Source organism: Lygodium microphyllum, chromosome 13, assembly GCF_053477565.2.
Source record: "Lygodium microphyllum isolate KBCC chromosome 13, Lygodium_microphyllum_v1.1.10, whole genome shotgun sequence".
Taxonomy (NCBI): domain Eukaryota; kingdom Viridiplantae; phylum Streptophyta; class Polypodiopsida; order Schizaeales; family Lygodiaceae; genus Lygodium; species Lygodium microphyllum.
In genome coordinates this window covers 153,700,849-153,726,980 of record NC_141147.1, presented here as the reverse complement: position 1 = coordinate 153,726,980, position 26,132 = coordinate 153,700,849, and the positions used below count along the sequence as shown (strand labels likewise).

The 26,132-nt window shown below is 40.3% G+C and overlaps 1 protein-coding gene across 1 annotated transcript; it reads left to right on the top strand.

Annotated features, from left to right (window-relative positions):
- Positions 1–16,619: 16,619 nt before the first annotated feature.
- Positions 16,620–20,350, top strand: LOC148027375 (transcription factor ILR3-like). Its single transcript, XM_087691949.1, has 5 exons — positions 16,620–17,038; positions 17,241–17,303; positions 18,744–18,821; positions 19,545–19,707; positions 19,818–20,350. The coding sequence occupies exons 1-5, from the start codon at positions 16,917–16,919 to the stop codon at positions 20,094–20,096; spliced, it is 705 nt and encodes a 234-aa protein (XP_087548075.1). The 5' UTR covers positions 16,620–16,916; the 3' UTR covers positions 20,097–20,350.
- Positions 20,351–26,132: the final 5,782 nt, after the last annotated feature.

The window sequence follows — 26,132 nt, the reverse complement described above, 5'->3', positions numbered from 1 at the left end:
TTCATGAATTCTATTCTCTAAAATAGCAATGATATCATCTGCCCAATGGGGTGTGATATCAGCCTTGAACAATTGGGCCTCTTGTTGAAGTTGAAACAAATGGGCACATGTAAATTATCATCAATGCCTATTGCCTTTTCTCCACTGGTCAATCAAGACATGTGATTAGCCATGTAATAATGCTTTCCTTTCCACACAACCACAAAGAAATCAAACTCAAGCAAAAGCAACAACCATCTGTCAATTCTACTTATAGCACATGGCTTATTCACAAGATAAAGTAGAGCTTGATGATCAACAAAAAATGTGAAGGGGGTGGCAAGAAAATAATGTCGAAACTTCTTAGCTACATAAACCATTGCTAAACCTTCCCATTTAGTGGTGGAATAATTCATTTGAGTCTCAATGAGTTGGCTACTTGCAAAGCTCATCGAAAAGTCCATGTTGTGTTCACCAGGTTGGCACAAAATAGCTCCAATGGAAATTTTGGATGCATCAATATGAACATGGAACATGATTGTCCAATCCGGGCTCGTAAAATGGGTGCAAAGACAAGAGCCTTCTTTAGGGCCTCATAGGCATCCTAGCATTCATCAGTCCATTCCCACACAACCAAAAGCTTATAAATTGGCATGGAAATAGTAGCATAGTTCAGAACAAAGTGGCGATAATAGCTAGTATGTCCAGGAAAGCATTGAATACCCTTTGGATTGGAGGGGGCTGGAAGCTCCATAATAACCTTGATCTTGGCTGTATCAGAGTGATAATGCCATTCCTGGACACAACATGTCCTAAATAATTCCATGCTTTACCCAAAATTGAAATTTCATTGGATTTAGGGAAAGTTGATACTATCAACATCTTTCAAAGACAAGGTGAAGCTTGGCTAAGTGCTCTTCCCAAACTGGTATAGACACAAAGGTTGACAACAAAGACTTCAAGCCACTTATGCAATATGTCTTTAAAGATGGTGCACATCAATCATTGAAAGGTGGCGGATGCATTGGTCAACCCAAATAGAATGACAATTTAAGCAAATATGCCCCACTCAGTGGAAGTAGTCTTATGTCGGTCATCTAGGTGAACCTGAACCTAATTGTGCCTAGAGAATCCATCAAGAAAGCTGTAAGATGCCTTCCCAGCCACTCTCTCAATAATGTAATCTATGCAGGGCAACAAATAATGATTGTGTTTGGTTATTGCATTGACCTTCTTATAGCGGACACATACTTGAAATTTTCCATTCTTTTTTAGTGCCATGACAATGGGTGATACCCAATTAGTATGCTCAATCTCATAAATGAATCTTGCTTTTTGCAAATTTTCTAATTCCTCCTTCACATGATGTTGAGAGTAACAAGAAACATTGGGCTTAGCCTTGTTTGACAGGTTCATCATCTAGCCACATGGGAATAGTATGAGTAAGTACTTGAGGTAGCACTCCTTTGAGATCCATGTAGTTCTAAGAAAGCATGTCCCGAAACTCCTTGAGTAATTGGATGAGCACTTCCTCATCTTCCTTGCTTAAATCCTTAGCAATAAAGATAGGTTTAGGCATTTCCACCTCCTTACCTAGGTCAACTTTCTTGACTTTTGATGGACCTTCAATAGATTCACTAGTTGCGCCTTGGTGTTTGGCACTAAGCATAATGACAATCCGATCCCCTTTCTTGAAATGAGTAAAGCATTCAGGAAGATCCTGGGGCTTACATTGAGAGCCTACGTCAAAGTCAAGGTTCTTTTGGGCTTTCTTAAGAGGCTTGCTTTGCAAGTGAACCAATAAGTTCATCTTGGAGTGGGGAGCTACAGTAGGCTGAGGGATTTTAGGATCTAAGTCAGTGCTCATATCGAACTTAGAATCTGACCCCTCTGATGTTGGTGGAGTATCAGAAGGTAGGTTTTTTGAGGGCTTAGTAGTGAATAGATCAGGGTTGGAAGTGAGGTCAAAAGTGTGGTTTTCCAGCTGAGTGTAATCCATGGCCTTCAAGTACTCCAACCATTCTAAGTCAGACTAGGCTAACATCAATGTGCAAAGTGAGGTGTTTGGAGGGTTTTTAGTCAACTGTGATTTGCTCAATTATTCATCCATCAAAAAGATAGTCTACATTAGAATCTGTATCACTTCATAACGATTCATCTTTAAAGTCATTATCCTCCTCTGTGTCCAAGTCATCAGGGGGCATGGAGACAAAAAAGTTATTATGATAATCGAACAAAACATGTAGTTCAGTCCAATGCCAAATGGGGCATGTTAAGAGCTCTTCAAATATAAATAGGTTAACCTCGCCCACATTCTTGAAGGCTAGTCTCCATAATGAGAGGAGTTTATGGAGTTCAAGTCTATCAGTGGGCACACTGAAGCCTTTTGGCTTAGATGTTTGTGACGGGCCAGCATGCATCATCAACAATGGCACAGAAGAAAGTTCATCAGGAATACCAAGCTCGTTTATAGGGGCTTCCTTAAGTCTATGTTGACTTAGACGTTCGTTAGCTTCTTTGTACTCTCCTTCTTTAGTCTTCTGAGCATGGAATGTATTTGTTCAAAGGCTTCTATGTTGGGGGACAGATAGTGTCACCCCTGAGCAAGCTAGAAATAGCATCCAAGTTGACTGAGGTAGTTTCCAACTATCCATTTCAATATGCACAGTATCAATACGATTTCCCACAAAGACTAGACCATTTCCCCGATCTTCAACAAGTCATGCATTACCATCCAAGGTCGGCTGAGAAAGAGGTCATAGTCAGCTCCTTTCACGACCATAAATGTGACAGAGAACTTGATACCATCGATCTTCACGGGCCAAACCTTTAATATACCTAGGGGGCGCACCTTAGAACCATTGAAAACATTGAGATTAAAGTGGATAGGCTCAATCAAAGGGTTGCCCCACGTCTTAAGCACTGCCCGATTCACAATACTAACACTAGCTATGGTATCTATAATACCTCTTCTTGTGGAATCACAGAATGCTGCAGGTAGAATTGCATGTTGTTCAACACCCTCCTATAATGTAGCAACTTCAAGAGCACCAAGGATAGGGATAATCGGGGAGCTAGGCAATGGAGGTGGTGGATTGTCCACAATAGGCTTGGTTTTGTTGCTTCTAGTAATTCAAGTCTTGAACGTTGTCCAAATGACATGATTGTTCTTGAAGAGCATGCCTAATGGGATGGAGACATTTGTAGAGGCTAGGGAAACTAAAAGCCGAGGGTCTACTTCCTGATATTGTAACTTCATTGGCTGATCTTGGGTAGGTAGTTGTGCACCAAGCTCAGTAGAGCAGATCTTCCAAAGGTGTTAGAGCCAATTGTTGAGGTCAAGGGAGGTGTGCCATCAATGCCATGTGGCGATAAATTGTCCTTGGCTTCTTCAATTCTATCAGCTTGTGCCTCTTTCATCCAATTATTCACCTTTCTAATCAACTTAAGTTAATGCTCAGGGTTAGGGTATTCCCCTAGTTTGCATGATGCATCCAATTCAGTGTGTGGAGTAGATGTAGCTTGCTCAACACTAGGAGCAACTGTAGGAATTGAGGTCTCCCAATCACTCTTGAGCTTGAGAGTAGCACACTTAGTTTTCTTCTTTGCATTCTTTTTTCCAATGATAGAGCTAGTAGCCAGAGATGGGCCAAAGATACCCACACCACCTTACTTAGCTTGTGTTCGAGTAATGGGTGGCATTAATCGCGATGGGAATCACATCCTCATCTTTCAACATTTCTACCGCAAAGAGAGTCAAGGGAACAATGAGTACTATAGCTTTGCTAGAGCTAGCTTTCCGCTTCGGGCAATCGGAATACATGTGAGTGATTCCACACTCGGGACACCTTTGATCAGCTTTGTTCTCATTTGGTTGTTCTTGTTTTTGCGGGCATCATGTGGATATGTGACCAAGTTGGCCACAAGTCCCAATAGGCAAGAGTCTCACGAGGTTGCGTCAAGCCACACCCTCTACCTCGTCCTAACATCATGATTGGAATCGGTCTATAATCCATAAGCAATGCATTTTCTATTAGGATAAAAGGCCCTTGGGCCTGCCTGTGTACAGTGGCCGCCCATATTCTTTATTCATATATATATGAGAGTGCAATAAGGCTGTCTACACACTTTTGGACAGCACCTACATTGTGTGTGCTCTTCTCTCTCGCATCTTCCTCTTCTCCTTCTCCACTACCATTGCATCCCCTTCAACTGGTATCAGAGCTTTCGATTAGGGCTTGTTCGTGGAGCTTGGCCCGGCATTACTTCAACCTAAATGAAGACCTAGAGCTTGGAGCTTCAATGCCACCCATGGCTTCTTCCCCCTGAGGTAAGATTTCATCTCCCGCCTCTCCTTGGCCCTCTCATAGGCTCTTTGTAGGTGTTCCTTGGCTTCATTGGGTACCTTGTATGTCCCCATTTCCCCCTTATCCTTAGGATAAGCAGTAGGCCCCAGAGTAGTAGCTTCCATTTTTTTTGCACCTGTTTCAAAGTCTGGCTCAAAAATCCAAATTTTTCTCATATCTCGAGCATCCAGAACCTGATTTAGGCAAGGTAAGAGTCAAACTTGGGGTTTTGGCATGCTCTTGATGCAATGGCAATGTCAAATCTGCCAAATTTTGATCATAGAATTTTCGGCAACAGATTTGAGTTAATTTACAGCAAGAAAATGTCATGTTCTTAGCTAATGTGATGCTCCCGAGGCTTGGTATTTGATGCCAGATGCTTTGGGGATATTTACCCAATGTTTTGAGACGCTTTGGCACTTGGTTTGAGCTTCCATAGCTCGATTTATGTAGGGATTTATTACTATACATTGTTCAAGTAGCAAGGTTTTATTAGGGACGGCTTATGCATAATGCTCTTTGTTGATATTCGGGTGTCCTCTTGGATGTATTGATGCTTGGTCATCATGGTTTATGCTCGGATATGCTATTTGAGAGCTATTGAGCCTTGGTTTGGATGCGGACACTTCGTTGTTGGTTAGAATTTACGCTACCTTGGTTGATAGGTTATTTTACCTCCAGTTTGGTTATGCCTATGGTCTACGAGTGCTCCCAACTACTTGGGATGATATGCTGATGTATTTGAATGATGTCACTTTGATGTTTATGCTCTCGGATACTTCTTGAGCAAAGAGTAGAGCTCAATTCTTGGCTCACTGTCATTTTCTTTGCAACTGGCATTTCACTTGACAAGGTTTATGCCCCATGCTACCCATTATGGGACTGATATCTGATGCGGATGCTTTTGGGTTCGGCTGCAGTATGGCAGATGTTTGGGCTTGAATCAACTTGCATTTGAGAATTTGATGGAGTAGTTTGCATTTGGTCGGCTTATCACTTATGCAGCTTGGATGCTATTTTGCCCCTAATGCTCTGATTATGGATCTTGGATTTACTTGGATGTAGATACATGTTTGAGTAGTGCTTGCTCCATTGTCTTGGTAGTTGGTTATTGAGCTTTCATTTCTAATTGATGCTTGGTTCTTTGCGGATTACTCATTGATCAGTGGACTTCTTGACAGTGCTTGGGTTTAGCAGTTATGGCTTTGTTACTTTTGTGTTGCCTAGCTTCTATGCTAGTTGGGTTGCTTTTGCCCATACAGGTCAGAGAGCAGTTGCTCTTGATGGTCACTCGGCTATGCACTTTGTCTACTATCATGTACTTTACAGAGCCACTTATTTGGATGTTGTTGTACAGATACTTGGGCTTTTCCTGGAGCTTGACTCTTGCAAGATTTTTTGCCTCTTGCCGGTCTTGGCTTGACTTGGCTTTTCTTAGATGGCATTATGTACTACAGGGCTATGCTTATGCATATGGTTATGGAATGATTTCATGGCTGAAATTCATATGCTCTTATGAGACAGATGTCTTATGCTTTACCATACTGTGGTTGGTTATGTCATGTAGTTGGCTACAACTCTTCTTCATGTGGGAGCTTTTGCATCCTTGGTTTATGCCTTTATGCCCTCCCATCCGTTGAGGTTTCATGAGCCTTTACAGCATGCTTCTACCACTGATGTACTTGCAGATGATTGTCTTCATGAGTAGGTTCCCTCCGTTGGGACCCCTTGACTCCTTGAGCTCTGTGGATGCTATGGATAGCCCTATTCATGATGACTTGGATTCCTTATCGTCTTCTATAGGTTCTTCAGTTACAGAAGTTGTATGCTTCCATTGTGGAAAGCTTAGGTGGCATGTTAAAAGAAAATGTTTTAGACGGATTAAAGAGCAGCAGAGACAGAGAGGGACTCAACATGAGCAGAGAGTCAACAATGTAGCAAGTGCTACCACTCTTTCTAGTGGTGAGGTACATGCAGTTACCCATGATGATGCAGTTGAGCATGTCCTCTTGTCATCTTTTTTCCCTAGAGCTTACTTGCTCAATGATCATGCCTATATCTTTGATTGGTTGTTGGATTCTTTAGCCTCTTGTCATGTTACCCCTCATAGAGCATGGTTCTCTTCTTACAGGGAGGTTGACAAATGTATTGATTTGGGCCTCGAGCACACTTATGCTATTGTTGGTACAGGGGACATACACCTAGCTTTGCCTAATGGAACTTCTCTTGTGCTCAATGATGTATTACATGTTCCCATGCTTAGTAAGAGCTTGATTTCTGTCAGTCAATTGCATGATGCAGGTTACTATGTTTCTCTTCAGGATAGGTCATGGAAGATCTGCCGTGGTTGCTTGGTTTTGGCCAGAGGTTCTAGAGTTGGTTCTCATTACCCAGTGCATGTCTCTCATGTGGGAGATTCAATGGTTGCAGTTATTCAGATACCACATGCATTGTTATGGCATTAGTGCCGGCCATATGCACCATAGAGAGATGGAGATCTTGTCTCGTTCAAACTCATTACTTCCTCCTATGTCACTTACAAATCTTGATGCTTGCCCTGATTGTACTCTTGGTCCTTGTAAAGCCCCCTTGGCTTATGGCAATTGTACGAGGCATTCTCCTCTAGATCTTATCCATTGTGCAATATATGGACCTATGCCTTCCCAATCACTTGGTGGAGCATCGTACTTTGTGATCTTTGTTGATCATGCTACCCACCATGTTTGGGATTTTCCCTTGGTGTAGATTGAGGATGATGCAGTTATGCTTGACATGTTTATGAAGTCTGTCGGTTGCAGGCCCAGGTACTTGCTGATGGATTATGAGAGTCATGCTATCTCTCCCAGCTTTTAGTCCTACTGTCAGCAGTCTTGCATTGATTTCCTATGCCCACGGTATTACGGGATTGCTCATGGCATTTGCCTGACTCTACATGCAAAGGTTGCTTCTATGCTTACCACAGCTTGGTTATCTTATGGCTTTTGGGTTGAGGCCCTTATGACAACATTTTACTTGCTTAATAGGATGCCATGTCTGAGTTTGGATGTTATTACACCACACGAGGCATGGAGTGGCATGAGACCCTCCTATGATTACTTGAGGATGTTTGGCTGCCAGGCATTTGTATGTATGCTAGATATGCCTATGTCACGCAGATGTATCCTCCTTGGTTATGGAGATGGTGACTTTCAGGCTTACAGGTTATGGGATTTGGATGGCCAGTAGATTATACGCAGCCGTCATGATGTCTTTTATGAGACACAGACATCTCTCAAGCCTCTTAATGCACGTTTAGTGCACTTTATGGTTGATGCTACAGCCATATGTCAGTCTTTCGCTTCGTTGAGACCGCATACTATCTTGAAACCCTGTTTGACATGTGTTTGAGATGTTGGCCCTCCTTCTATGATTGACTTTGGATAGTCTATGTGTTCTCCGCGTTTCCTATGCGCCATACTGATGCTATGCGCTACTCTGATGCTTATGCATTACAGCCTTGCACTCATGAGTTGTGCTTGCTTCATGAGAACTATTCTTGGATTGTTCCATTATATGGAGCTGTGGGATCACTTATCTCCTGGATGTCATGGACTCAGGGATGCTTGACTCTTTTTTCACATAGAGGTTCCTGCTTATTGCACAGCTTGCTGTCTGATTGGGCGTTGGGTGAGGTGTCATGATTCCTCACCTTGTCTCTTTTTCTTTTTTCTTTGTTTTTTCACTCCCTGGCCCATTATCCTTTTAGTGGGAGGTTGTTGGGGTAAAAGGCCCTTAGGCTGCCCGTGTACAATGACCATCCATATTCTTTATTCATATATATATGATAGTGCAATAAGGCTGTCTACACACTTTTGGACAGCACCTACATTGTGTGTGCTCTTCTCTCTCGCATCTTCCTCTTCTCCTTCTCCACTGCCATTGTATCCCCTTAATTTTCTTCATCATCATAAGAGACAGATGGGTGGGTAAAATCATCATCTTCGGTTGGCTCTTCAACATAGTGGATGGGAGCATCACTAGGGTGGGTGAGCTATGATAGGGCCTAGAAGTCATGGGGGATGCCCAATGGGTTAATGTAAGCTAAAGGAGTTGCAGGATGCTATTCTTTAGGAGCAAGATGAGCCATCTGGTGAGGTCTTGGGTATGGGAGCCCACAATTGGCATATGGCACAGGGAAGCCGCCTAAGGGCTTAACATGTAGATGCCTCGTGACCAAAGTGCCCACAATTAGTGTAGGTCCTATTCTATCGAGAGCATTCAGATGGTATGTGATCATTTTGCTGCAATGGATGCACTGCACATTTTGTTGGTGAGGTCAAGTCTGCCTAAATGAGTCGATAATTTTCAAGAGCTCTTGTTGTTTAATTGCATCAACCATGCGATTTTGAGTTTGGGTGTTACCTATCTTGAGTTTTCCTCTACTAGATTGGGAGTCAGATTTGAGGCCTTTTCCTTTCTTATCATCATGGGTTCTCTCCTTGTGTAGAACTTTTATGCAGATTGCTTCTGTAAGGTACCCACCTTGATTATGTGATGAGTAACATTTTAGTAGTCGCCCAGAGTTTGTCTTCCAGTTGTAGCCCTTCGTACTCTAACCAGAATGATTGGATTAACCCTAAGTCTACCCCACAAGGGAAGTGTCATGCCATTACTGACAAAGAATCTACTTGAAGGTTCCTAATTGACCTAACAATCACCTATCACCAACTAACTCACATCCGAAGGTGTCCTTCGAGAGGCATCTTGTCCAGAAGGAGCAACTGCCATTACCCTTGGTTCATGGAGTACAACACTTTTTTCTAGTAGCAGACAAAGGATTTATGAAATCCCTAGCAGTGCTTTGGCACACTTGTTGTACCTTTCCCCTAAGATACTTTACATTTTGGTTCTAAGACTAAACCCTAGGTAAGTCGGTGAATCGTCCCTTCTTAGAGTTTCTTCCTAGCGTTTGTTTTTGGGAAAACCTCTTGGCCAATTGAGACCACCGTACCATAGGACTGGATTCGTCATGAATCCATCCACCGGTTCCCTCTATGAAGTTTCTTAGTTATCTAATTACCTACCACATTACGTAAAATATATAAAAACAACTTCATTAATTAAAAATCCCTTTATGCACAATTGTTTATTTGCGTAATTTACTCACAGACATACAATCAAAATAAAAGAAATTCATTGATTATATTCCATAATGTGTGTTCTCTTGCCCATACATGAGAAAATTTACAATTTCATGTGCTGCCTCATCCGGTGCATCTGCACATCACCAAGATCAAATCCACCTATAGCTAGCATTTTTAGGCATCCCAAGTAGAACTCGGGCCATATAGGGAACCAAGTAGTTCCTAGGTGCGTAAAGGATTTACTAGCAGAGCCTCCTCCCTGGCATCCTATCCACCTCCTATTTAATGCGATCCCTGCTGGGAGACCTCTCGCTATCGGAGTTGGTCCATGCTTCCGCGACGGTAAAAACATCCCCTCTTGATATGGGGATTCATAACCTATCCTTGGGGGAGGTATAGGGCTCCTCAATTTTTATCTATTCCAATACTTAATTCAATTGGGATCTAATCTGGAAAATCACAAACAAGATTGATGTCTTCAAGTAGTTATGACTTCAAACAATCATGCAACTTTCAAGTGATTGAGGAGAGAAGTAATTTTCTCTTTCTAAGGTCTAAAAAGGCACAAGCTTTTGTGTGGAAGTCAATCTTAAGGTTGAGGCCCAAGGCAATTTAATGAACTCTCCTTAAGGTGGTAGCATGGACCACAAGCTAAGAGTATACTTTAAGAAGCTGTTCTTTTTAAAAAAGATATGGTGAATCTATTTTTAAAATATCTCACGATAAAAAGACGACCTCTAAAAATGGGCTGTGTGGATTATCGAAAACAGTGAGATCTGCAACTTTCGCGTTGGACATTTTTTCATCCAAACAACACACAAAGAGATATCTCGAAATTAGTGCTCCAGAGTAGGTCCTGGAACAACCACATCTTGCATGAAGATCAACTCAAGTCTATCTCCAAGAAGAGAAACTCTTGAAAGCCTATAAAAGAGGAGGCTCTCCTTGGGTGTGAGAGAGGGAAAGGAAACATCACTTTGCATGCATCCAAGAGGAGAAGAGAAGGTGCAAGTGTTGTGGAAGCTCTGTTGAAATCAAGTTCCAAGAGGAGAAGAGAAGGTGCAAGTGCTGCGGAAGCTCTACTGAAATCAATTTCCAAGAGGAGAAGAGAAGGTGCAAGTGCTGAGGAATCTCTCCTGAAATCAAGTGCCAAGAGGAGACCCAAGAAGAATCAAGAGGTGCCAACTTCCAAGTTGTGCAAGTGTTAGCGGGTTGTATACCGTGCAAGGAACTGTGATCTTGTTTCCAAGATCTACAAGTAAGAATTGTCTTATGTGTAACGGAGGAGCTTGCTCCTTGTCAATAATATAACTCCACAAGGGGAGGAGGGGGACTGGCCCATCTTCCAGTCCCTAGTGTATTGCCGATTTCTCTACATCTCTCTCTCTCTCTCTCTACATCTTTCTTTTCTCTCATCCATTCTTCCTCTGATGCCAACATAATATTCGCCATATATATTTTAAGTATATAAAAAAGTCGAGCGTGTATCTCGAATCTTATAACACCTGATCTTTTCTCTTCTTTTTGAATCGTCACTTGATGCTTATATAGCCCAATTTCTAATAGCACTCGCTCCACATTCCTACACGTTATAATGGCTTCTTTTTTTTTGTTGCATGCTATAAGCAAAGTAAATGTATTCATATACAGGTTTCTCCATGATTTTGACAAAAGCATACAATGAACAAATGTGAATATGATCCAATGGAATGTTGAAAATGGGCTTTCGAGTGGAATCTTCTCTACTGCGCGTTGGTGCAGTACTTGTCACCTTTTGCCAATTCTTATTTCCGTTCTTTCCTTCCACCCTCTCTGTCAAGTAATATAGGCATGGATTCTTTGTATTTGCACCATTGGAGATTCCACACATGCATTTTAAATTTTTCAAGTCTCCTCTAAGATGCCATTTAACCAAATATTGACCATACCCCTCACCCAAGAGTATCTCAGCATGTTCCTAACAATCGATAATGTTTGGAATGCTTGTGTACGTAAAGAACAACTATAGCACCTCAAATGTTTCCTTAGGAACTTCAAATGCATCAAGCCACCACACATGGTGCTCGGATTGAACACTAAAGTTCCCTAGATTGTTCTTATCAAATTGTAAATCTCTATTCATCAAAGTTACACTAACTCTTTCAAGCTTTATTCCTTTGATGACCTCACTTTCATCCAATTTTATAAGAGACTGCAATTTACCATTACATTTCTCAACAGACATATTGTAATACATTACCATTTCCGATTGCACCTTGTACAAATCTAAATAGTAATTGTTGAGTTCGGTGAACTTCACCTCATATGCATTTTTTGTCCCAATCTTTAGTGTTTCCACGCATTGAATATGCACGGGATCTCCTATCAGCTCCAAAACCTTTGTATTAAGTTGCCATCGGACCTCTATTAACTTTGAAGGTTGAGGAAGAGGCACGATTCTATTTCTCTTTAGCACATGACCAAACCCAACCTTCACACCTTTCAATATCTTTGAGTAAGTTGCTATGCTAATATTGGCCCTGTCACAAATGGATTGTGCATCCACAACTGAGAACTCATTTGACACATCTTTCAATGTGCACTCAATCACCTTTTCCTTCATAGCCTAAAACTTAGGATTGCTCAAAGCGTTTTTCAATGTACTTGCCTTCAGCAATCTAGTAATACATGATCCAAGCTCACCCTCACCTAGGTTCTCATTCTGAGCTACCTTGCATTCTTTGATACGCCACTTCCATTGGCCGCTATTCACAATTAACTCGTTGATTGGCTTCTTCTTTTATTTGCACTCATGTGTTAGCTTGCTGTTGATCTTTCTCAGGTCATCCAATTGTGCCTTTACCTCCTCATATGAGATACCAATGTCATGGATAGTGTCCTGTATTGTAATAATTTGATTATTTTGTTGAATTATAGTGCCATTCACCTATACCACTTGTCCTATGAGCTATTGTATATAAAGTTGATGTGCAACGATCACATCATGAAAATTTTTTATGGTTGCTTGGCAAGTTGTAAATACTTTGAACACCTAATCATTGAGTCGCCTAGTGTAACCAAGCAACCCATTTTCACCCTTACACGTATACTTCAACAAATTTGTGATTCTTGAGAACGTTGGAGTTCTATTGTTTAAGGGATCAATTGGGTAGATTTTCCCATCAACCCACAAGTCCACATGTTTCAATCCCATTTGCATGTAACTTTGTAGAACTTGAGGGTTGATAGTGCTACATTGGGTTCTTTTGAATAATGGGGCATATTCAATCTCTACCTCAATATGCAGCTGCTTCTTTCCTGTATTCATTTTACTTATTAATAGAAATGGGGAGCCAACTTGGTTGTCACAGGAGGTAGAGTGGAGATGCACAGGGAGGCACACAAAGGTGCCAAGGGAAAGGAGGGTGTAAGTAATTTACTCTGTTAATGAAGGTTGCATAAACATAGAGAAGAGGTCACAATAGAGCCATGAGTGAGTATATATATGGGGGAAAATAGCTCAGAGAGTAGGGATATCCAAGACTTTTTGTATTTAAAAATTTTCTATTTTACCTCTAAAAAACATGAAATTTGACTAGTTGGTTTGTTTTTTGACCAAAATCTAGAATATTAAAAATCCTCAAAATATCTTAAAAGAAACTTCTGAAATTTCATTTTCCTTATTCTCGATTTAAAAATCAATTACTTCATATCTGCTAATCATTTTGCATTGAAAACGAAGCACCACACTCCCATAGCTAACTCCTTTTTGAAAGGCTTATTGAATGAGGAAAGAGAAGGAATCTAAGTATATTCTTTGTGGATAATATAAAAAAGGTAAAACAAGATTGCAAAAGTGGATAGAGAAGAGGATTATTTTACTATTCTTCTCTCCTCTTTTCCTTGTTTTAAGGAGGAGAGAGGGGCTAAATGGCCCATTTATGAGTTCAATTTTTTCTTAATGGGGGTTGCACAGTTAGATGCCTCAACATGGAAGCCCAAAGCTATCTACCTCCATTCTCTTCAGCCAATATAGATAGAGCTTGAAAGTATTTTGTTGTAAATCCTCCAATCCTAAACTTCCATGGGAGTTTAGCAATATGATTGTAAACCAAGAAATGCTCGCCTAACCATATCACCCATTAAGAGGATAGATGAAGGCATTGTTTATTTGCTCCCAAGAGTTCTCAAAGAAGGGAATTACCCTTGTAATAAAAAGAATAATAGTGGAAAAACAACTTTAGTAACAACCATCTTACTAGCCAAAGAAAGAGGAAGGAGTCAAATTTCTTCAATTTCTTTCCTAGCTTATTCAAGATCCACTAAAAACACTCCTTCATGGTGACTCTAATCAAAATTAGACCACCAAGATATCTAAATCCCCCACATTCACTAGCTTGAATGCATAAGCACTTAGACATGGCATATTCTCAGAATTACAATTGAACAAGTAACAACTGAGGTTTGCTCTAACATATGTTAGAACATAATAGGCCAACAAAATCATTGTTACTTGCATCAATGTGTGAAGGGATTACATATTAGTTTTAGACTAATTTGAAATCATCATTAGCAAAAATATGTGCTATGAACTTTTGGCCATCTGAAAGAGCAAGACTTTGATATGACCTTCTGACACCTTCTTATTAATAGCCCTAGAAGAGATTCAATTCTAATAGCAAGGGGGCAACCTTGATAGATTGACCTCTTAAGCTTCAAGAGACTCAATTTTGATTGCAAGGGGGAAGCTTTGATAGACCTCTTAAGCTTGAAGAGATTCAATTCTGATTGCAAGGGGGCAACCTTGATAGATTGACCTCTTAAGCTTGAAGGTAGAAGTGAGTGTACCATTAATATAAAATCTAGAAGAAGCATTCTTGAAGAGAATAACTATCATTGATAGTGAATTAGAACCAAATACAAGCCATTTAAATACTCCAAGTATGAAATTCTACCTTACAAATCATAAACATAAAGCACATTAAGAGGCCTCCAATGGCCTAACAATGCTCTTAGAGGAATTAGCTTGACTAGGCCTTCATTAATGATCAATCAAAAGATCAAACCTTTTTTGGAGTAAGAATTAGAAAACTTGAGCTCGATGGTCTATCAAGTGGTAGTCTCCACTCTTGAGGCCACCCCTTTTAGGAAGGTAGCTAGCTTGTTTCATAATCAAAATCTTTGACCTCTTTGAACCTCATAATAGAGGCAAAATGGGCTTTAAAGACTTGGGAAATTGAGTCATTATTATATGTGAGACACCCCTACAAGACTTTCATAACCACAATAACTTTTTGTTGCCCCTTAGCCTTGAGAAGGTAACCATAAAACTTGTACCATTGTCATCAAGTAGGTTGCAAGTTTCCTCAACTGAAGCCAAGGAAAAAGAAGCCCATTAGAAGAATCGGGAATATACATGACATGGTCCAATGTCTTAGGCAAAGAGTGAATCCCTTCATTGGGAGGGGAAGGAAAGCTGACCTAAACCAGGTACTCATATTATAATAGATCATGTGGGGAAGGAGAGGTGAACTAAACTAGGTACTCATAGCACAATAGATCTTGTGGGGAAAATAATTAGCTGACCATGGGATAATATATACTAGATTACCTTTGTGTCCAATGTGGTTCCCGATATCCAATTATGCTCTTGTTGCACAAAGTTGACAAGGACCAAGAAGAAGCCTTGGCCAATAAGTTTGTCGTGTTATAGGTAGTCCCTTCCTTGATAGGTCTTATCAAACCAATGTTTAAACTTATAAATTACTAGTGTTAGAATTGGGCTCTTCATTGATAAGTCTTATCGAACCGATTATACTTGCTTGGGGCTTCCCCATCAAGTGAAAGAACAAACCTGCATGAGAGTAATCAATGTAATGATTGCATAGCTTGGTAACAGAGAATGTGATAGGGGCTCGCAAAACCTTATTCACGCCTTCTTTTGCCAACAATTACTTAGTCCATTCATTGTGGGCTTGCAAATATCCTTGCATTCTCTTCTTGATTTTCCTCATGACCAATTGATTGAGCTTGGACACCCTTTGGGGAAGTGAACTCCATGGCATCCTTGTAGTTTTTATTAACAGTCTTACCTAAGTGTGCATTAGTTTCATTCTCTTTAGAGTGTTTGCAGTGGTGAATGTCATGTGTCAAAGCCACTAAATGCTCTTCATTGTGCCACCACTCCATTCCACATGTCAATGCTACTAAATGCTCTTTTTGTTGCACTCCTATGTTGTCTCGTAACTTCCTAATTTGATTCACAAGCACCATTTTCTTACTTTTTATCTCCTTTATCTTTAAGAGCAGTGCCACACAAGAGTATGTTGACTTGCAAGTGTGTTGTAAATACTTCAGGTTTATACGATCACACACCAAGTCCAAGTCCTAGAGAGAGAGTGCAAAAAGGAAGAGAGATGGGAACATAGAGGACACATAAAGGTGGAGAGGGAAGGTCTTATGGATCAATTTCCAGTTGACAACTCCATGTATACTCCAGCAAGTTCATGGAGTCCTATTATTTTTAGAGGGCACTTTGTCAACTCTCAAAGTGCTCATAAGTAGTTAAAGTGCGTCAACCATACATGTGTGACTGCTACTCCACAGACCTGTGAAGGTAGAACTTACTTGCACGTGGCCTAGCTCTAAGATGTTCACAAAGTTAAGAGCTTTGTTGCACCAACTCTTGTGGGGACAACAACTACAAATTCTAGTGCAAGACTTCCCTGCTATCACACTTGTGCTGGAGTAAAAGTAATCAGACAAAAACTGCACATGTTGGCATTCAACGATTGGTGGCGCAAAAGGTCTACATTGTTGCTCATTGGGTAGTGCTACTCCACAAAACCTGCATTTTTCCTTGGTGTTTACTAGGGGCTACAGGAGAGTGGGCCGATGGCCGCCGACTACCCCTATTCCCACTTGGCGTGACCTGACGCTTAGTAAGTGGGTGAGCCTTGAGACACTACTAACTAGCTCTTGAAAGATAGAGATGAATAAATCAATGAATAAATAAAGGATGTAGGTGTCGAAAGGAGGCACAGGGTGACGGAGGCATATAGTAAGCCTATGATCTATTGTTTGAAAATGCCCTCGGAGGTTGACTTCTACGACACACGTGGCACGATATGATTGGTAAAATCGGCAGTCGTGCTAGCACGCAAGCGATCGAAAGGAAAAAGAAATGAAATAGTTTATTCAAAGTTTCGATCTTCACAAGACTGCAAAGCCCCAGGGCCGAGGTTTCTGGCTATGGCCGTATGGCCCTCATCGTCATCCTGCTGATGGCCCCGCGTCTTCTTCCTTGGCACTCTTCTTCTCTCTGCTGCTGCTGCTTCTTCTCGTAGGTCTCGGCCTCCCGCCTGCGGCTGCCTCGCCTTCCATCCCGGCATGTATTATGTCCTCCGACTCGTCCTGTGCATCCTTTCCGACCTTCTTTTGTTAGCCGTCTGCTTGTCGCGCTCTGCCCTGTGTCTGCTTCTGCGGCCGCATGGAGGCATCCCCGGCCAGCCGATGGATCTCCTTCTTGGAGCACGACCTCCTTGACGAGGAGCCGCGTGAGACCACGCCCGATACTCTCTTTTGGCCACAGCTGAACAGTTCTTCTCACGGGTTTGCCCTTGTTTCTCTGTGAGAGAGAGAGAGAGAGAGAGAGAGAGAGAGAGAGATGGTGCCGATTTGCTGACTCCTTTCTGACCTATTATGGAGCATTCGTTTAAGCTCCAAGTTAAGAAAGCCTCTATTTTTGAAGCAAGAAGCAGCGTCGTTTCGAGCTTCAGGTTTTTACTTTTTTCCTTGTAATCTTTATGTGCAGTCGAGAGAACGAAAGCTTTCGAGATGATATTCCAAATCAGGAAAAGGAGACTTCAAGGAAAAGGCATGGATATCTCCCAATCTTTAGTGTTCTTGTTGAAGAGATGTCCGTGCTTTTCATTAGCGTCAACCAGAATGCTGTTTTATAGAATAGTTATCTTTACACTTTGCCGTGTGGCCAGCATGCCAAGGTCGTACAAAACCATATCTGCAAAGTAAAAAAACAGCTAAGAGAAACTTTCGGCTATTAGAAGGAAAACGAAACTTCTTCAAACCCCATCGTGTCACATCGTGGATAACAATGCCTGCTGATATCAAAGAAGCCACCTCCCACATTAATAAGTTTTTTCTAGTGCAAGAAAGTTGACCTCCAGGATCGGATGAGCTCTTATGAAGACCATTGATGATCAGACTGGGATTTCGGTCCTACAATGAGGTCCCATAAGTCTTGTGAATCTAGCACATGCTGCATTAGGTTAGACCACACCATGTGATTTGGCCTGTTGAAACGAGTCTTATCACTAATTGCATGCTTAGTCATAGCAATGAGGTCGGTGTAGGAGTCAGGTTGGAGATGTAGGTAAGATGAAATATAATTGGGCACTCCACATAGCTGCGCTCATCATAGGCACTCCATTATTATGACCAGATATGGAAGAAATTATCGGAAAAGAGGAGTCCAATCAGTTGTGCCCCTAAGTAAGTAGGAACCCCCAAGTACTTATGAAACCAGCCTTCCTTGACAGAGACGGCGGTGATCTACCTGATTAACCAGAAATAAAAACCACTTTACCATTCCCAAGAGATAGCCAAACCGATTGACCCCAAAGTTGGTGACCCTTGCGGTATTTCGTTAATTTGTACTCCATGATCTTGTTGTACAACCAAGAGAGTAGATGGATCCTTGAGAAGTTGATGGGCCTCGTCACAAACTCAAGGAATATGTGCAAGTGCTGGCACCTACTGTGATTTGGTCTTCCTCAGCTGTCAAAACCCTAGGTGCGGCAGTCGCCCAGCTAGATTAGTCCTCTCTTTGACCTCCAACCAGCTCAGAATGGCTCCCTCACAGGTTGCCCCAGCCTTGCATGGCATGTTTCCTCTCCTTGTGCCAAGTGGCAAATCTGCCCATGCAAAACTCAGCCTCTAAAAACTGAATTTTCAACAATTAGTTGCAGAAAAAAAAATTCTTGGCCCTGTCCATGAATTAAATGTTTTAAATCTTTAACCCCCACGACACCAAATGTAAACTCATCCCTAAGTTATAAACATCCTATGATGTGACAGTCCCACTGTTGATTACACCATCTGATCTTGCTGCAAGCTTGCATGCATGTTAATTGTGGAGTAAATGCAGGTACAGCAAAGGCCTTCACTTTAAATGTGGGTTTGAGGCAAAGTATATACTGGCTGTCCATTTCATCAGAACTTTGATAAGCCTGCCTTTCGTCCTAAGAGACATGAACTATGGAAATATTGTTTTACATATTTCATGGTGCTGTTTTAGGTTAAAGGATGAATGCTATGTTGGAACAGGAACTAAGGCTTGTCGAGAGAAAATGCGAAGGGATAGACTTAATGATAGGTATGTTTCAAGGCCTGAATATAAAGAACAGTTTGATATTTAACATCACATCCATAGTGTATTTTCCATATTTTTGCTCAAATCTTATTGAATATAAACCATTCCTCTTTTTGGAAGACTTTTCTGCTTGTTCAATTCTTGCTGGAGGTTGATTATGTAGTTTCCTACTGACTGTACAAAGTTTCCTGCAAAATTTTCCTAGGTCTTTGTACTTTATGTGAAGTCTCCAGCAAGAGAATAAATGGATGGGATGTGATTATTCTTGCGGCTAAGTGTTTGTATAATAAATTCTTTCCATCTGTTAGTCTAGCTTGGTTCAAGGCTTGACTTCTATATCCCCTCCATCTGTTAACTAGCTATGCCATAGCTTGGTGCCAGGGAAGGTCCCTGTAAATGCTCCAAACTTTGCACTAGCAAGCTGAAGACAATGAAATGTCATTTTGAATGGGTCATAAGTCCTGCTTGATTCCTTTTTCTTCACATTGTTATATGCATCCGAGAAACCTTTTTAAATTTCCTGATCCATGTATCCATGTGTGATTACCTTTATGAGTCCATTTTCTTAATGGGCAAGCCAGGACTTCAAAGGTTTGTCTCAATGCATTTGTAGTAGGTGATAAGTTGGTTAAAAGGCTCAAACTGTACTGATGCAAGTCTTTAGTCATATTTTTTTCACAAGTGGCGGTGTTTTCAGAGATGAAATCTGAGTGATCAAAATTTTAGGTTTATGGAGTTAAGTGCAGTGCTAGAACCGGACAAACCTCCCAAAACAGACAAAGCTTCAATTCTCCAGGATGCAGCCAGAATCTTGACTCAGCTCCGTGCAGAAGCACAACAGCTGAAGGAGGCAAATCATCACCTTCAAGAAACAGTCAAGGAATTAAAGGTTAAGTGTTCAAAATTTTAAGCTGCCAAGGTACTAACTTGACAAATCAAACTGTTTAGGTGTGCATGTGCGATGACCCCCTTACTTAAATCCTTATCCTTCTTGATCAGGCTGAGAAGCACGAGCTTCGGGATGAGAAGCTGACATTAAAGAATGAAAAAGAAAGATTAGAAAAACAGTTGCAGTCTGTGGTTGTTCCTGGGTATGTAGCACACCCAGCAGCAGCTGTTCATGCAGCAGCGGCAGCTGCTGTTGCTGCATACTCATCTCAAAATGGGAAGCCCACTTCATTTTCTGAGCTTCCTTTCCCAACCACAATGTCCCAATGGATGCCCCCAGCCACTGTTGACATTTCTAAAGATCCATTGCTCAGGCCACCGGTTGCTTGACTTATAATTTGTATTTGTAATAGTTCCTGTGCAAACCTGATTCTACAGGACTGCCAGATGTATTTTACTGAAGAATTGTCTAAAACTGAACTGTGCAACTAATTTTTGTTGACAGCTTTATCGAAAGCTTCTTGTTGGTTAATGAGAGAGACTCTGGTTTATGAAGTCTACTTAAGAAAAGACACTTTTGAATCTTCTATCCATGCCCATTGTGTATTCTGACATAACAATCCACAGAATCAGATTGAATCAACACAATTGTTTTTCAAATCACCCAAAAACATTCTTGAACCTTGCCTCTTCCCTGTGGGGTTCTCTCTCTCTCTCTCTCATAATGGGTAATTGTATTAATCATGAAGAATGTATGAGTCACATGAATACTACCTATCACCCAAAGTCTCTCTCTCTCGCTCTCTGTGTCTCTCTCTCTCAGCAAAAGCTTAAGACAACATGTAGGATGGTCATTTGCCCAGCTAGGATAGGTAAGGTGGCAGGTAAACTATCTGTGACTGAATACCACAGGACTTCAGATAACTGGCCAAGGGATCTATCTGCATGTTGAATTTGGTGTCTACTTATGGATTGAGGGCCAATGCAAGGGCCATATAAAGATGGTGCTACTTGCTATAGAAGGCACATTTTCTTTGCTTTTGGCTAGGGCATAACCATCTTTAAAGATGCCAGGTGAATACCACAACATTTTACACAACTATGTAAGGGATTTGTATGTTGACTTTGCTCTCTCCATACGGAACCAAGAATAAGTTCAAGAGCAATACATAGATTATGATGCTTTGACCAATGAGAGGTTGGGGATCTCTAGTAGACATTAAGAAAAATATGGACTAAAAAGGGTCATTTAGTTTGAGAGTTAATTACTTTCTTAATAACAAGAGATTTGAGGTGGACCAATGGGAGAGGGGGTGGTGTGCACATTTTATCTGCTCATTTCTTTCCTTGGGTTGGCCACAAGTAGGCTTGTTTCCCTACCTCCATTGCATCTAACAATGTGGTCCCTATGCGAGAAGGGTCTTACAAGGCATCCAAAAGTTAAGACCCTCCTTTGTCAAAAGGCTCCTTTTTCTTCCAAAAACCCATTCCATGTTGTGTATAGTCAAAGAAAAGCTTTTTTTGTGTGATTACTTAAGAATTACTTATTTTGGTATTCTTCCTCTATTCTACAAATCTATCAAATCTTTCCACTATATATTTTTTCATAGATATAGCCATAGCCACAAAGTCACCATTATTGTTTGATGCTCTATAGTCACCATTTGTTCCTTTTTTACAATTAGCTCCTTGCCTTTTTGTTTCCAAGGACTACAAGTTTCTTTTTATTGAAATTATTTTGATGGGATTTGCAAGTCGTTAATGCTGTCCTTGAGATTTCATTATTGCTATCTATGTTTATAATACAAAGGATGAGCATGGACAATGGATAGGAGCAACATTTGAGAAAGATTTAGAGTTATATATATAACTAATAGCAATAGGTTCTTATCTTGTAAGATATCATGATTTATTGAAGAGTCACTGAAAGGGAAGATTGCTCGTGTTTAAGAAGATTAGAGATGGCGATTTAGTTGCAATAGTACATCATGTTTACACTACAAAGGATTTGAAGCTTGCCTCACTCAATATACCATGTGTGTTTCCATCTAATTGTAAGTTTCTATGGCAATACACTCACGACCTTTATCTATTTATAAGTATATTCTCTTCTTACAATTTATTTTTTGTCAAATTCAATATAGATCTTGATGAGCCTAGTTGAAGTATATGAAGCTTTGCATGTTGATGTTGCCAAAACCTTTGATGGTTGAAAAGTCTTCGCAAAGCTTTCTCAACTCTAAAATTTTTTATGAGAATAAATATTCGATGCTTAGATCTTTGAATCTATATGGTGTTCTTTAACTTCTTTCTTATATGCCATTAGATTTGATTGAGTGGCTCATCCTTGATTAGGGGGGTCAATATAACTACTAGCAACAAAGATGTTAAATGATACTCACAGATCCATGAAGTTTTCCATAGCTTCAAGATCCATGGGTCTTTCTTAGTTTGTGATAATTCATGTTTTCATGCATATTTTTAAGGCTACTAATTTGCATTGTTGTACTTTACATTCATTTGCAAAGGTATAGGTGAAGAGTTCTTATCTAGTTTTGGAGAAGGTTGGGATAAGGTGGATTGTGTGCATAAAAGTGATGTGTATTTATACAGGGTGCATAGCAGTAGCATTATATTTGGTACTTCATTGTATGTTCTTCATTATATATGTACTTTCATTATCAATGATGGATAAAAAACAAGGCAATCAAATCCATTTAAAGTCCAACGAAGATGGAGGGGCCAACCTTTGACAGTGAAATTCATATGCCAAATGGGTTGATTGAGAAAGTCTCGATAAACAAGTATTTGAGCGTATTAAATGTGCATGAACACCTAACTTTGATGGGTAATGGGGGTATTAATCATTTTAGCTTTTGAATCAGATGCATGAATATGCATTTGTTTGCATTTTTCTATGATTTGCTATATTTGATGCTTGTAGAATAGTTTTGATTTTTTTTGTGTAGAAAAAAGAATAGAAAAGACAGATCCATGTACACTTTGATGATGGAATTAAAGTTGAAGACTGATATATTGTGTTTCTTCGACACACAAGTTTTTGTTTATTTTGTAAATATTCTATTTTTAAAAAACTTTAGTCTTTTATTGATTGTATTTTAATTTTTAATTTTTAATTTTTATACTTGTCTTATCTTGGACCATATATGTATAAGACCATGAGTTTCTCATTCTCATGTTTCACAACTTGTTTCTTGTCTTCCTCTCACCTAATGCTCCTTGCTTCACCTCTTCTCTCACACAAAATGTGAGCATGGAGGACTTTCAATCATTCAACATTTTGGCTTTTTCGAAGATGATAAAATTCAAAGGTCGAGAGAACTTTTTCCAAATTGTAAACCCTCATATCACATATTATGTTACAGCCTCTAGCATGGCCCCGCTGAATACATGAATACCATCTTTGGGAGTACATGGTGTCTTTTGAGGGGTCCTTAGAGGAACAAAGCCTTTGCAAAGTAGCTCCTTAGGTTTGTGAGAGGAACCTAACTCTTGCCTTCTATAGGAAACTTATCAAATGAGAAGCCAGAGAGAACTTGGAATTGACAGATTCAATCACCAATTCCTCTCATGGATAGCCACATTTGTCCTCATGTTGAATGAGCTTGAAGATTCCCCTACTGCCTAAATCATTGAATAGGGTCAAGTTGGTAGCTTATTGAAAGATGTTCCAAACCCCAAGCCAAAGTTGCTCAACAAAGAACAGGAAGAGGAGGCAATAGCAAAATATTTTTAGCCCTTGCCCCTCTCGAGGGTTCATTTGTCACCATTGGTAGTGGTGAGGAGGAGGGAGCTTCTGAGGGATCATCCCTTCAAAAAGTGCCAAGAGTCCATTTCACAGCTTGGGACGAGGTGGATGAGAGCATAGATGCAGACTTAAGGGTGTCCAGCCTAGCCAAAATCTTTGTTGGCCTTACAAAGTTTGTCTTTCCCCACAATTTGAAGAAGATGTTTGATGTACGAGAGGACAAGGCACTCTCCATGCTTGCAACATTATGTGAGTTTGTTTTTGGACACCATGCCAACCTTGCCAACTCTCATCTCCTCCCCTAAGCTTAAAGAGATCAAGGGTGCAATTGATGTGCAAGTGGTTGCAAATGATACCTTGAAGCAAGCTTCAGTTGAAGCAGAAGAATTTGAGGCCACATGCACTAGGATGGATGTGATGAGACACCCCACCATTGCACCTCACGTACCAGTGTCTTAAGTATTACACCAAATGCTAATAAGTTCATCCTTGTTGAGAAGGAATTGGTGACACATGTTTTTGGCATGCACTTGTGTGGGAGAATTGTGAGCTTGATGGCTTTGGGAAGTGCTTTTGAGGTTCCAAAAGTGGAGATGGTAGCTAGTGTGGTGTGAGGGCGATTGCTCGCAGTGAAGAGATGATGTAAATAAGCAATCAAAGCCATAGAAAGGAACCTCTTTGGAGCAACGAATTGCTTTTGTACTCCCATCATAGCTATACGCTTGTGTTTGGCTAAGAAACTACTTGATGTAAAAAGAATTATAATAGTAATATATTTTCATATTTCTACATGACTTGTATATATAAGTATGGTATCTCAATCTTGTTTCTATTCAACTCGTGTAGATAATTACAAATAAGTGATGCTATCCATTAAATGGTAGCCATGGAAGTTTATAATATTTAAATAGTATTCAATTTATACCAAGAAATTTTGAAGGGTTTACAACATGTGACACACTCGATTAAAAAATTATCATCAATGTTGGTGATGTCTAGCCCTCCCTAGGTGTTAATATTATGTATAATAATGATGGGCATTGGCATAGAGCATGTTAAATTTGGACTCAATATGGTTGACACTTACGCTTCTTGCCTTGGAGAAAGCTCCCTTATAGAGCTCTAGCATGGAATTGGAGAGCCTAGAGAGCCTTAGGATCTAGTTGTAGTGGGGTACAAAAGCATCCTTGCCTCAATTTATGCAATGTAAACATATTTCTTTACTAATAGCCTTTGTACCACCCTTGCAAACACATCTTGAGACCTAAGTGCACTATTAGCATGATGAAACTATTTATGTTTATAAAGATAAACATACATAACATCATTGTAATAATTGTGGAGGGCATATGCCAAGTGTTACAAACATGCAATCCACATAAGTAATTTAAAAAAATCATGGAAGACTCTTTAAAACAAGTTCAAAGCTAGATGGACAAGATACACAAAATTTGACTATGTTGATGTATAATGAGAAAGTGGATTGCTTCAAAGAAACTATAAAATTAGCTCCATTGCATCAATGTACAGTGACAACATGAATTACTCCAAAGGATTTACAAAACCAAGGACTTTAGCCCTATATGCTTCTAATTTTCTTAGCTAATTGTATATCTCTATGTATGATTGTTACATGCTGTGCATAGATTGTGTAAAGATACACATATTTGAATATACTAAATAAGTAAAATTATGCTGCCTCTTGTAGGGTCTCCAACTCTAAAATTTGTATTCGCTTATTATCTCCATATTTTCAAAAGATTTGTAGGGTCACTTCCCCTACATGCTAGATCTAGACAAAAAGACACATATCAATCATGTGCTCCCTCAAGCCAAGTCTACTCACGGTCTCCCACCCTATGAGGTTTCCTACCATCTCATCTTGCTCATTCAACTTGTCACACGGATGAGAATCCGCAACCTGTCAAGCAAGAAGACACTCAAAGAAAAATAGTCGATGCAAGGGAACTCATTGAGTGTAGTTTAGATATCACTTGAGAGCTTCCAAGCTTCGACAACTCCGCCGATGCATGCTACCATAAGCTCCGTCATCCTTCGCATGCAAAGAGTCAATCTCTATCGCTTGTTCCTCCAAGTTGATGCAAGTCTACAACTTCTCTCTCTCACTCCCCCTCTCTCACTCTCTCTCCCAAGCCTCCTCTGGCTCTCTATCTCTGCAACAAAGTCTCTACTCTTCCACCTCTCAAACTAAGAAGATTCCAAAAAGGTGAGGGGAAGCAATGGAGTTTTGCTATAGTAACCAAGAGCAAGCTCACAAGCTCTTACAAGACTCCCAGTCTCTTTGAGATCTTGCATGGAATAGATGGCCATACAGAGAAGAAAACGAGATTGTGAAGAAGAAAATAGATAAGTCTCCTTTGCATTAGTCAATAAAATATTTACAATAAGGTTTTTCTAACCATATATATGTGACCTTTGATTTAATATTTGGCTGGGGCCTATGTTTCAAGGGTGCCCCACTGCCCATGGTCTCTTCATGCCTACCTGTAGAGTCTTGTGACCTGTCTAGACATCCTAACTCACTCCACTGACATGCCCTTAAATGTGCATTAATTTTGCATTTGCACAGGGGTAAGCCCAATACTCGACAATGATTTCACAAAAAATTATTAAAACCCTCTCGGTATTGATTTTAA

Excerpts from the sequence above, each read along its gene's own strand:
- LOC148027375 (XM_087691949.1), top strand. The coding sequence starts at position 16,917 with ATGGAGGCATCCCCGGCCAGCCGATGGATCTCCTTCTTGGAGCACGAC. Across the intron at positions 17,039-17,240 it reads CTGAACAGTTCTTCTCACGG|TCGAGAGAACGAAAGCTTTC; the intron begins GTTTGCCCTTGT and ends CTTTATGTGCAG. Across the intron at positions 17,304-18,743 it reads AAGGAGACTTCAAGGAAAAG|GTTAAAGGATGAATGCTATG; the intron begins GCATGGATATCT and ends GTGCTGTTTTAG.